Source organism: Rhinoraja longicauda, chromosome 21, assembly GCF_053455715.1.
Source record: "Rhinoraja longicauda isolate Sanriku21f chromosome 21, sRhiLon1.1, whole genome shotgun sequence".
Classification (NCBI taxonomy): domain Eukaryota; kingdom Metazoa; phylum Chordata; class Chondrichthyes; order Rajiformes; family Arhynchobatidae; genus Rhinoraja; species Rhinoraja longicauda.
Window position 1 is genome coordinate 3297406 of NC_135973.1, and position 13738 is coordinate 3311143.

Here is a 13738-nt window from a genome sequence, read left to right on the forward strand (position 1 = left end):
ATATGCCCTCCTTGCAGTCCTTATAGCTAAATAAACATTCGGCAGGTTTTGTGCCACTCCATAGCACTTCCATGAGGCAGAGCAGGTGATAAATGAAAGCATGGTCTCAAGCAGTGGAACCAAAAGATTAGGAAATGTAGATACTTCAAAAATCTTTTACATTTATTTAAATAAATAAAATGCAAAATGTGGTTAAAATCCATTAAACAGTGAATTAAGAAACCGATGTATGATGAAGAGACACTCAATTGTATATCAGCCCTAGCTAGATGGCATGAAGTAGAAGCATCAGATACTCAGCACATCTAACTTCTCAGGTCAATAGTATAGATCCAGTGGACCTGGAGTTCAGCATGGTAGAGGGGAAGGACAAATGTATGAAAGTTGAAGACATGTTGAGCTTTGGAATTTTGGGGGTGGGGGGGGGGGGGAGAGAAGAATGGATGGAGACATGAGAACCAGCAATAGCTCTTGAATAACTGTTTGAATGCCATGATTACAGGAAAAAGTTTAAAATACAATAACTAAATGAGCATTGGGCATCAGTAAAAACCCATCTGGTTTATTAAATTCCTTCAAGTAAGGAAATCTGCCACTGTTACCACTGAATTGTATACAACTCCAAATGCAACTTCTGAAATGGCCAACTCAGTTCAAGCAGAAACAGATCCCGTTAAAAGACAAGTTTTTTTTACAAGGTACTGGCCTTTTTCTCAGGGGTTGAAGTATACTCATGATAGTTCATTCACAAAGGCTTGACTCTAACTTTTGTATTACGTCTCAGCGCCTTGAATTAGCAAAGATATTTCCCCTCTGCCCTATCAGATCCCCTTAACATCTTAAGTTTCCTGAATCATCCCACTACAGATTACTGTCTGTATCAGATCTCAATATTTGGCTTTGAGCTTGTTCCCCACACAGTAGCAAATGTTTACAGTTGTGGTTGCCTTATTTACTTCATCTTAGACTTACAACCTTTCAATTAATGTCAATGCAAGCGACTCCACTTCCAAAAACTTAAACAGAATCCAAAATACAAAGACAAGATCATGGAAAACATAAATAGCATTATAAAAATCAAAATTCTGGTTTCCTTTCCTCAACTATCTGACTTTTCTCTCCAATGAAATCTAATGGTTAGATTCCTAAAAAAAACTTGGAAAGCCCTTAAATAAAACTGTTCATCAAACTCACGAGGGAAGCAAGAGGAAGTACAGTTATGGTAATGTCTCACTGACCAACTCACTGATTCCAAGCTGACTGTAAAAGGACAGCTATCTCCAAACAAATTAATGTGCCAAAAGCTGACTCAGACTTAGAATGAGGTTCATTTTAATGATCAGAAACGTTATAATAGTTCTGGGATAGAACGTCATTTGATGAGTTGGAGAGTTGCTCTCTGCTTGACTCTCCACAAACTACACTTTATTTAAAAGGGAAAATCCAAGTTCAGAAATGTATTTAAACAATTAAATGTAAAAATACATTTCACTCGGAGGCCTCACAGCACTTGCCCTCATAGCCTGCTCTTCAGAGTCAGACTGAAGGGTTCCAACCCAAAACTTTGCCCATCCATGTCCTCCAAGGATGCAGCCTGACCCACTGAGTTACTCCAGCATCTGCAGTTCATTGTGTATCCTCCTCCAATGTAGTTCTTTTCTGTCTATGAAATGGCACAGCAGGTCAGGCAGCAATTCTGGAGAACATGAATTGGGGACATTTCCTCAGACAGATTGTAATAGTGGGAGGGGACGGGGGGTGGGAGGGAGAGAAGAACACTAGAGGATGGGTGGGGATGAGACAAAATCTGGCACGTGTAGGTGGATGTGAGGGGGGGGGGGGTTGATTGGCAGATGGTTGGACATAGGCCAGAGATGAAAAGGCAAAAGGTTTGAAATGAGGAGGCTAGGATAGAAGTGCAAATGTAAAGTCAGAGGAAGGAACATAGGTGTATGGGGGTTGGATGTGGGGGAGGAGGGGAAAGAGAGAGATGGGTGCGCATCCACCAGAGGGAGAAATGGCAACAAGCTATGCTGCCTCTATTATTAAACAGTTCTCACAAAAATAATCTCAACTCTATCAGCAAAAGAAAACATGTGTCAAGTAAGGAACGTATTTGAAACAAATTAGACACTTATGCACCTATTAAATTGATCAAAATAAATGGTCTTGTGTTCTATATTTTGTCTTGACCATGCCAGTTTCAATATCAGACTGAAGAAGGGTCTCAACCCAAAACGTCACCCATTCCTTCTCTCCCGAGATGCTGCCTGACCTGCTGAGTTACTCCAGCATTTTGTGAAATAAATCAGTTCTTTACAATGAAGTCTCATTCCAAAGGGACTTTGTCTTTCCAAGAGTTGAAATTAATTTGTTTTGGTAAATCCTAAGAGGATGCAAACCATTCCCATTAGTTACTAGGTACATAATAAAATTCATTTTAAACCTAAATTGCTATCAGCTGGCAAGTTACAGGATTTATTATCCAAGTCTTCTATGTACTGCCAACTCAAGCTCAACAAGAGATTAATTCACGAGTTCTAGACCCAAGAAAAACAGCTTGAATTATATTATACTGTGGAAAAAAAATCAACAAGATCAATGACTACTGTATTGTAGATGCCAAAAATAATTACCCAGCAAAGAGACCAAACTTTGAGACTGTATACACAATATATTCACAAGTTGCAACGACTTTATGTACAATAAGAATTGACCATTTCGAAACTTGCAGGCAGCAGAGGCAATTTTCTGGTAGTTTAGAGTTGTACCCAAAATAGTTTTTCTACATTCCAAGTTCAGGGACAGTTTAAAAAGATATCACACATATAACAACATCTGACTTATTCACAGCCTAAATCAGCAGTGGAAAATATGATTAGAATTGTACGTTGGGAAGGTATGGAGGGAAGGGACAGTCAGTATTAGCACAGGTATCGCTGAGGGTCCTACCTCCACTTATTACCCATGAACCTTGCTGGAAACTTGCTAACAGATATTAGTTGATAAGAATTGGTTTTAAACAGTTGTAAACATATTGTATTGTCACTGCCAATTGGGAGGTTATGCCTGATGTCGATTATTCAGAGCCAAATCCTTTTCTACACTGAATTCTAATCTATTCTTATTACCATAGTAAATTTACCATTTTTAAACACAACATATTTTACATTATCGTTATTTCCATGTCTTCCAAAACAAAATCTGAGTTACTTTAACATCTGTATTTAAAAAAAGATAAATGCTCTTTCGGCATTTGCCATTTTTCATTTTCTTTTGATCCCTCATTTAACTAAAAATAGATCAACTTAAAGACCATAAGTCAGATCAAGTTTATTGTCATATGTGCAAGTACGCAGAGGTACAGATACACCAGAATTTTTTCTGGCAGCAGAATCACAGGCACATAGACTCAAACACACAATTTTAACAATACACAAGATAGACACAAAAAGCTGGAGTAACTAAACGGGACAGGCAACGTCTCTGGGGAGAAGGACTGGGTGACGTTTCAGGTCGAGATCCTTCTTCAGACTGAAGAAGGGTCTCGACCTGAAACGTCACCCATTCCTTCTCACCAGAGATGCTGCCTATCCCGCTGAGTTATTCCAGCTTTTTGTGTCTATCTTCAGTTTAAACCAACATCGGCAGTTCCTTCCTACACATTAATTACACACAAGTTACGCACGATAACGCAAGACAATAGAAAGAATAAAGACTGCAAAAAAGACCCAAACACGTTTAGAAAGAAAAACAAGTCCATGGTAGTGGAAGAGGTGGTCCGTAAAGTTCAATTTTTGAGGTAGGATTAGGGTTGTGCAGGTTGGCTGAAGAACCTGATGGCTTTAGGAAAATAGCTGTTCTGGGACTTCAGGCTTCTGTACTTCCTGCCTGACAGAAGCAGTGAGAAGGTGGTAGAGCCCAGCTGGTGGGTGTCCTCGATGATAGATCTTCTTGTCAGGAAAACCTCATCTGTAGAAAATTGTTAGTATTCAGTGATGTGCTGAATTCCTTTAGACTTCTAATAAAGTAGAGGCACTGGCAGACCTTTTTCATGATTACACATATGTCCTGGGCCCAGGAAAATGAACTGGTACGTGGTCTCCTGACTTCCTCTTTCTGAAGGTCTTGTTGAATGTTGGTCTTGTTGAATAAGAGGTTGTTGTTGCAGCACCACTCAACCAGGTGTTCTATTTCTTTCTTACACGCTGACTCATCACCACTTGTGATTCGGCCACCAGTGTAGTCTACAAATTTATACATGGCATTGGAGCTATGCTTAGCCATAATCATATGGTGTAGTGAGAGTAGAGCAGGGGCTAAGCATGCAGCCTTGAGGTATACCTTTTTAGATTACAATGAGGAGGAAATATGGTGAAGGCCCGTCCTGGACGACGATAGCATGGTTGTGGAGTCTTTTGTCATGTGGGATCGAGTGTGGCTCATGAGACCCATGCACGAGCCACACACATAGGAGCAGTGGGGGCACATGAAGGCCGCTGTGGGGGATTTAGGGCTGCAGCCTTCCTCTTGTCTCCGACAATAACTAGTCGGCTTCAGCAATTGTCCTCAAAACTGCCGACCGCTTTCCTAGTGGTTGTACACCAGCCAGTCCTGTCACTTGTACGGGTTTCCAGTTCTTTTGGGGCTAGGCCTGCATGCTGGAAATGCTGGCGAATGTGTTTCTTGTACAGAGTCCATGTTTCACATCCATATAGCAAGCTTAAGAGTACTACAGCATTGTAGACTTTCGGCCTAGTTGGCAGCTTGATGTTGTGGTGGTTGAACCCTCGTGCTCGAAGACGACCAAGTGCTTGACTGGCCTTGCTGATTCTGGTCGATATTTCCTTGTCCAGCGGCCATCAGAAGATATCATGCTGCCTAAGTATTTGAAAGCGTCAACTGTTTTCAGCTGTGTGTTGTCAATGTGTACGCTTGGTGGTGGTGCTGAAGAGCCTGGGGCTGGCTGGTGGAGGAGTTCTGTCTTACTGAGACTGATATTAAGACCAAGCAGCTGTGCCTCTTCTGCAAATCTGGACACAATAAATTGGTCAGACTCCTTGTGTGCCATGAGGGCGTAATCATCCGCAAAGAGCGCATCAGCAATGAGGCATTCAAGAGTTTTCGTCTTGACATTGAGTCGATGTAGATCAGAGACCCGTTGAGTTGGTACTTGATGAAGACCCCGCGATCAAGATCTTGGAGGGCACGATGCAGAACGCAGCTGAAAGAGGTTGAAAAGTACTGGGGGTGAGAACGCAGTCCAGTTTGACACCATTGGAGATGTTGAAGGGTGCAGCGAGGTCGCCGTTTACCAGTACTCATCCAGTCATGCCATCATGGAAAAGGCGGATGAGATGGGTGTGCTTTCGAGGACAACCGAGCTTGGTGAGTATGGTCCAACGCCTCACGATTGACCGTGTCAAAGGCCTTCATCAGATCGTTGAAAACAGCAGAAGCACTTAAAGACCATTTTAGACATCAATTTTAATTCCCAATTTCTACCATGTTACTTGAACCTCATTGAACTTTATCCTTTTCTGCATCAGTGTTCTCATCTCATGCCATCCTTTTCTATTTTGCCCCATGTTAAACTCATTAAAGTTCTGATTGTCTAACCAGCATTTTCCTCAGAGTAACTTATTTCTCATAGATTTCTCACAAAATGAACCAGTTTTGGACTGGAAGCACACACATGAAATAAATTTCCTGCTTTGACTATACTCATCAACTTGATCTCAAAAATCAACCAGTAGCACGTTCCATCTGCACTTCATAGATCTCCCCAACCTTCTAACCTCCCATGTTTCAAAGGCTCTTACATACTTTCCGCATTTTACCATGCATTAGGACATCTTAAGTCCTAATAGAACTATTAGTAATAGAGTTGATAGAACCCTACTATCACCCTATTTTCCTACCCCCCCCCCCCCCCATCTGCTAGCCTTCAATCATATCATTTTTCTCACTGAACAGCCTTTTTACCTTTGACCATGATCTTCTCTTTGATATAGAGCACAAACTCATCATGTACTATTTCTCAACTTTTAACTCAAAATTTCTCTACACCCACACCCCCAAAATCAAAGGAGGCATCTGTTCATGTTGCAACTGGAAACATACTAGTTTATATTTTGATACCAAACAGCATATCTTTTAAATGGGTTTTTATTGGCTAAGCATCAAGTTACTTCAAAATCAAACCAATCTCTTTTTCCAAGAAACCCAATGCAAGTCTGCAATAATAAGTTTCCCTATCTTAATCAAAATGATCCCAAATCACAACGCTCCACTTTTATTGATTTAAAAACATTATTCTTAATTCCTCCTTATTCTTAATTCTTTTCATCTTTCCACCCTCTTTTATTTAAATATTTCTGCATTGTTGCCTTAATAATATTGCTGCTACAATATTAGTTTATGATCTTTGCTTAACTATTTTTCACTGCTCTAACATTGTTAGACAATTCTGAAATTCTCCAAATACTGCAAGGTAATACATCAACCAGATCTCTAGTTAGAAAATAATTTAGATTATAGTCATTAAGCATCTGCCTTTTTCTCTGCTTGCCAACAACCATCTGATCCATAATTTCATACTTTCATCCTTCCATGTTATCCTGGGCCAGTTAGTTAGCATCAAAGACTTATTTGCTGCTTCAGCAGATTCAGATTCTCAAATCCCCACCCAGCATACATGGCCTACTTGGATGGACATTAAATGTCCCTTTGAATTCCAGGTTCCCACATATCTGCTGCTCTCAATCTTTGGTAGAGATCATGGTTTGAGAGGTGCTTTTACAGTTCAGCAAATAGAAATGTGCATTTTTACTGTTTTCAAGTTGAAAGGAAACACTAATTTATTTCTTTATAACTGCAGTGCATTTTATAGATAGCACATATAGCAGCCACAGTGCACTAGAAGAGGTGGAAGTGAATGTTTATGATGGTTCGGGTAACAATCATGCACGATGTTTAGCGTAAGGAAACTCTGCAGTAGTAATGCCATTGTGAAATAAGGTGGTTAAATCATAAAGAATCCAAAATAGTAATAAGCATTTACTTTCAAATTGACAAGCAGAAAAGATGCAAGTTTCTTTCTTCACTGTAAATGTAAATTCAAAATGTTGCCCCCAGAATGAATGACAGGATTGGGGGGCACTGTTGGATGGTGTGAAGGGGAGACGAGATCATCTTGAAGTCAATAGTAAAATTGAGTCTCAAGAACTCTATCAATAGAACAAATGATCATTTAAGGCAGCCTGGACAAGATTCGCCAGCAGAATGAAATAATGCTGGTATTGTAAGTCGCCCACTCATAAAGAGAAAGTTGAATAGGAAAAAGAACAAGCAAGGTTTTTACGGAGTACGAGTTTACAGCAGACTAAAACTGAATACTGATAGAAAAAGTCTGATCTCAGTAGGTTCGAAAGCTAAAGGTCAACTTCTACTGTGTGACTCTCAGATACCATATATTGAACCAGTTTATTTGTAATCCTAGTGTGTATTAGTTTGCTTGAAAGGCAAGTTACTTCCAGATTTTCTTGCTATTTCAGTTAAAGCAAATCTTCAAAGATTGTACATGAAGTTATCGTGGAATAGGTCATTTACAAATCTATCCATATAGTGCAGACAGGCTGGAATATTAATTAGAAGAAACAAAACGTGATAGAGACTGGAAGTGCAAAATGGAAACAACATTACATAGCAAGGCAGACAATGGCAGAGAGGGGAACAGTTAACATATCAGGTCCACGACCATTTATCCAAACTGGAAACGTACTTAAATAGAAAAATTAACAAATTAGAGCAAATTGAGTTTGGAGGAACGCAGAAAAGAGAACAAAAAAAAGAGCTACAATATGTTGGACGATTGGAGAAATTAAAATTTAAGTGACAACATGGATAATAAGAGCTACAGGAACTATGTGCAAAACGATTATTTGAAATTACTGAAATAATTAAGGAATAGTGAAAATCTGGAATAGAACTAGATATCAGAAAAGCTCATTTTATGGGATTGAGCTCAGGAGGCTGATATGTGCCTAGATGCTTATGCAGTGCGAATCCTTAAGCCAGCTTTAAGCTTTGTTGATTGTGGGAGAGAAGTGAGATAGAAAATTATGAGAATGTTCTAATGAATTTTCCAAATAAATGACATAATTTTTCTGTTAGTGTAGACACACCAGCCAGACTGAATCTGTACTGCCTTTTGTGAATGGGACATACCAGAGACAATATTCTCTATCATGTGCTAATGACAGTGCTGTAACTATTCTGGAACAGTTTAACCAGAGTGATACCCTCTTTTAGGCTGCTCATCTACAGCACCAGAGCCAAGAGTCTGATCGCCTTTGCTGTATCTATCCCATGCTCAATCATTAATTGAAATCATGTGGACAAATCAAATTTGCTGGAGACAGATTTCTAAAATGGTAGGGATCTCAGGAGAAAGCTGAAGTGGATTATCCATTCAGGGTTTCTGGCTGAATACAATTGAAATTTTACTCAAACTGTCATTCTCAAAGTCATCGCAAAGTCCACCCTTCTAAATTATAATCCACAGGAAGAAAAATTATATACAAGATGGCTGAACCCACTAATATACATCCACTTTATAACTGTTTTAAGGATTTTAACCTGTTCAGTGCCACCCCTGAGTATACTCAGAACATGGCCACGTGAAACAAACTTAACAGTGAATAGGTTAAAATACAAGTTCCAATCCCATTTGGAATTCTGCAAGGTATTTGCAACTTTTGGGCTAGCATAAGAAAATTAAATAGACTGTGACTTTAAAAAAACCTGTTGGCTCTCTAATACCATTTAAATGAAGAAATTATTAGTTCTGTCCCAATTGATGTTGTCTGTTAAAACGGTCAGTGCAAATGAAATTGGACAATTAGAGAGATATATGTCAGGTACCAATAATTTGAAAAATCAACCCTATAGCAATTTCTGAGTGCACTTGCAGGCTGAACTAAATAAAAACAGATGGATATAGGGAGAATCCAAGGATAGAAAAAATCCAAACAGAAAACAAACCTGACTGCCATTTTCTTAAAAACATTTTCCAGATTTGTATTCACACAAATTACTTCCTCATCCAAAAGAACACATGAAAGATGCAAATAGACCAGCTGGTCCATGAATTCCTTCATTTCCCTAATTTCAACCAACAAAGCAAATAATTTCCTCGGAGCCAAAAAATCAATAACCTGCCTTTTGCCTTGAACTGGCCTAAAAATTTCATTTCAGGTTCAAATCATGAAAACAAGTTTGATGACTACATTGACCCAAAGGTTGATCAACATCCCACGTGACTTTGGCTTGTCATTGCATCAGCCTCAAATAAAAAACAATCCATTTAACTTTGAACACACACAGCAAAAACAACCCAACCCGGCAATGGCTTCCAAAATTTGATGACCTACTGAAAAGAAAAAGCACCTGACAACGAAACTATTTAAATACTTTGGTAATGTATGTGAATGTTGTTCACAACAAGGATAAATACTTAGGAGGAAGAATGTAGACATTAACATCAACTTTAAGACAGAAAATGTGCCGCTGGTGCCATGGTGGTAATGACGGGAGGGGAGCAAGTGGCATCGTATTTTATGATAATGCTAAATCTCACAGAATATCAATAAACATTGCAACAAGATTAGGATTCCTAAAGAATGGCACCCAGATGGCAGAAGGAAGAGCCAAAGTTGTGATGACGAGTAATGCACAAGTTTGGGTTCTGGATGATTTGAGGGCTAAGTTGAGGTTTGTGGTAATAGGGTGTGGAGAAAAGGGCGAAGAATTTTAAATTATAAATGCCAGCAGTTACACATGGAAATTCCGCAAATTGCCTTTGTACACATCAGGAAACTGAGAATTCTCCCATGAGCAAGTTGAAATGCCCAAGTCTACAGCTTCCTGTACACTGCAGTTTTGCTCATTAGTGATACAGCGTGGAAACAGGCCCTTCAGTCCACTACGTCCGCACTGACCAGCAATCACCCTGTAAACCTGCACTATCCTACACACTAAGGACAATTCACAATTTCCACAAGTAAATTAACCTACAAACTTGCACGTCTTTGGAGTGTGAGAGGAAACCTAAGCACCTGAACAAAATCCACACGGCCACAGGGAGAACGTATAAATTCCGTACAGACAGCACCTTTATTCAGGATTGAACCTAGGTTTCTGGCACTGTAAGGCAGCAACTCTACTGCTGCACCACTGTTCTTGGTAGTGGGCATTGAATCAATAGGCAGAAGGAACCATTTCCATGCTGCACCTCTTGGACTCAGTCTCTCAAAGTTACAAACCATTTAGCAAAAATTGAAATATCAGTTTGGATTTAATATAGACACAATTGCTGGAGCAACTCAGCCCTAATTAGTTTTGCATCTCCATTTATATGCACTTTAAAACACTCCATAATTATGTCCATGTACATCACTTCAAATAACAACTCTACCCTGATTATGCAAAAGGATTTTTTTCCTCATTTTATAAAAACAGAAATATTGCAACTAATTTACACCAAAGGTGAAAATGCTATATAAAAAGTCTAAGGCTGTGTGTTACAAGAACTTGCTCACCAATTTTGCACTGCTCACATAGAAAACCACTAAGCACCTGATCAAGCAAAGCAGTACATGTACCGAAAACATTTTTTATATATATTTGTAAGACGGGATAAATGGTCAAGTTGTGACCGGGGATAAAATCACCTCTCCCCAAGGTGTAGTGCTGGACTTCACTGTATCATGTGGTACCAAGCCAAACACAAACTGGGAAGGTCCCAAGTTGGAAACCTGTTCTGCGCCAAGTTATAAATTAAGTCTCCTGCTTGCTGCGGTACAGCTGGCAGAAATCCCCACAGCCCATCAATGCCTCAACTTAAGACGAGCCACAAGGAGGCATCCTTGGTGTGTGGGAAGCAACTTAGTCTAGACAGTTTCCCTTCCCTCAGATTTATTAATAGAGAAGGCTTAGTGCAAGGGTATGAGAAGACTTGGAACCTACCCCTGGTCCTCTGTCCAGGATCCAACATTCTAGAAGACCAAGGCAGAGTATTTGTACTTGGCATCACGCAGGGCTATAGTTTATTATTCCTTCAACACTAGCACTTTTGAATTCAAGAGATTAAATAGAAAAGTAACATAATCTAGAATATATTGCAGTATTAACCCATTGTTAAAATTTGGCGAACCAAGAGACCAAAAGCATGCACGATGCCATTATAAGAACATTCTGCTCCTCACCAGAATACAATAACATCCACAGAAATGAAAACAAAAATCATGGATAATAGCCTGGTTTTAATTTTCTACTAATAATGATTAATATCTATCATAGATATTTATTATTAACAGTAGAAAATTACACATTATCATTTTTAATGTGGAAAATGACAATGGAAAGAACATATTTAAAAAATGACTTGCACTTTCAGCTGACTTGACGTTAGTTCACTTCTACTCAATGCCAGTGGCTCTCACCATCAGTCTCACAGCCAACTGCATCCCAGGGTTCACTAAAAGCTATTCCAATGCAAACCCATTAATTTCTACCTCTCCATAGAAAACGTCAGCAAACCCAGAATGTCAATTTAAGGAAATCTAAGCATTATGAGCCAAAAAAAACCCCAACACCTCAATAAATAGAAACAAAAGTATTTTAGTGAAACAATTAGTTTGACTTATCTGTCAGTTGGTGAACTAATTTGGGAAGGATACTGGAAGACATTGAATCCAACACCTTAAAATTGTTAAGCTCATGGAAATATCAGTCAACTACATCTCCCGCTCAAATATCTATCACCTTCAATTCATTCATCACATTAGGATCCGTCTTACCAGCTGAAACTCTCGCCTTCTGTTGTATGCCTCCTGGATTCCCGAATCTTGCCACAGGGCTCTCAGTGCTGGCACATACAATTGAAATGTGGCTGGTTCGACAGGCATTCCACATTTGTTTTCAAATGCCATTACAAACATTCCATGCTTCTCATTTTCAGTGTTTTCCCAAGGAATGCCCAGCTTGTTTCTTGCATCCACCAAAACCTTCATACCCTGAAAAACAAGGGAATAAAAAGATGGACCATCATTTAAGTCTTTGCCATTTCCATATTGTTTTTCTTTAAATCAAGACTAGAATTCAGTCTGCCTGTAAGATGATCAACAGATGATCAGACTGGCCGAAGTGAAGGGGAGGGTTGGAGTGAGAGGCGTACGATGGGGGTGTATCAGTGATCAAATGTGTTAATGCCGCCTGGGGTAGAGGATGTGCTGATGATATTTGGGGAATATATTTCGTTCTTTAACTTCATTGAAGTCAATGTTAAACAGGAAGATAACGACTGAATATAATTTGTTCAGTGCCATCTTGGCTTTGGTTTAGCATGGCATGTGGACCACTAGCAAGAAGGCAGAGATGAATTTCCTTTGCAGATAAGTGGACAGTATTTTGCAAACAAGTGTTCCAGGTCAGGGAAGCAGAATTGAGCTATGACTACCACATCAACGCACCATGAAGCATTGACCAACAAAAAAGATGATGCCTGTATCTTCCCCTTGCCCGAGGATTCTGTACAGTCCATACAATAAATGTTAAAAAAACCCAGGCTGTATAGCAGGGTCAGGTGAATTAGGGACAATCAATGTTTCAGTGAAACAAGAACACAGCAGTCCCTAATTTTTCGGTTCGGTGGTGGCACAGCAGATAAATACCACAGATATCCAGAGGGCATTGTTCAAATCCCAACTGTGAAATACAAATTCAACTAATAATGTTGAATTCCAAGAAAACAAGTGAACAAAAAAAAACCTGGGGAGGAATTCTGCCACTTGTAATGACTGATCTGATAAAGAAAAATAGTAAAGAAGAAAAAAAAAAACTTAGCTATAACTAGATAGTTATAGAAAATGACCAAAAAAGAACACACCAAAGAACTGTCGCCCAAATGAAAGAAATAATTTTATTTGTCATATGTAGGTTGGCACAGGGTCAACAGTACAGTGAAATGTATTTGACAAGACAACGGGGCACCTCAGCAGTAATATTCCAAGGATAAATAAGATAAAAAAGACATTAGTAAGATAAAAAGACAATATTAAAAATAGTTAAAAAGACAATATTAAAAATAATCAACATACATGATTTGAAATGTGTTTTGAGTTCAGAAGCCTGATGGTAGAAACTGTTCTTAAGTCTGGTGGTACGCGCAGCCATACTCCTGTATCGTCTGCCTGACGGTAACAAGGAGAACAGCCTGCGTGCTGGGTGGCTGTGGTCCTTGATGATACTGCGTGCCGCCGGTAGAAAATGTCCTGAATGACTGGGAGACAGTTGCCAGTGATGTGCTGTGCCTTCTTCACCACACTCTGTAGTGATTTGTAGCTGTGGGCCGAACAGTTCCCGTACCAGACTGTAATGCAGCCCGTCAGCAGGCTCTCGATGGTGCATCTGTAGATGTTTGTGAGGATGCTGGCATTCATGCCAAACTTCCTCAGTTTTCTCAGGAAAAAGAGCCGCTGGTGGGCCTTCTTTGTTATTATGTCCGTGTGCAGTGTCCAGGAAAGGTCCTCAGTGATGTGCACACCAAGGAACTTAAAGCTGCTGACCCTTTCAACCTCAGCATTACCGATGTGGATGGGGAGGTGTCCACTCCCCCGCTGTCTCCTGTAGTCCACGATCATCTCTTTAGTTTTACTGACATTGAGAGAGAGGTTAC

General features: G+C 39.6%; 1 protein-coding gene across 1 annotated transcript in view; it reads right to left on the reverse strand.

The window, feature by feature from the left end:
• Positions 1–13738, reverse strand: part of gna12a (guanine nucleotide binding protein (G protein) alpha 12a) — a 57390-nt gene that overhangs the window by 25868 nt on the left and 17784 nt on the right. The window contains exon 2 of the mRNA XM_078417619.1: positions 11862–12077. Coding sequence (XP_078273745.1) covers positions 11862–12077 — 216 coding nt within the window. The remainder of the gene's footprint in view (positions 1–11861; positions 12078–13738) is intronic.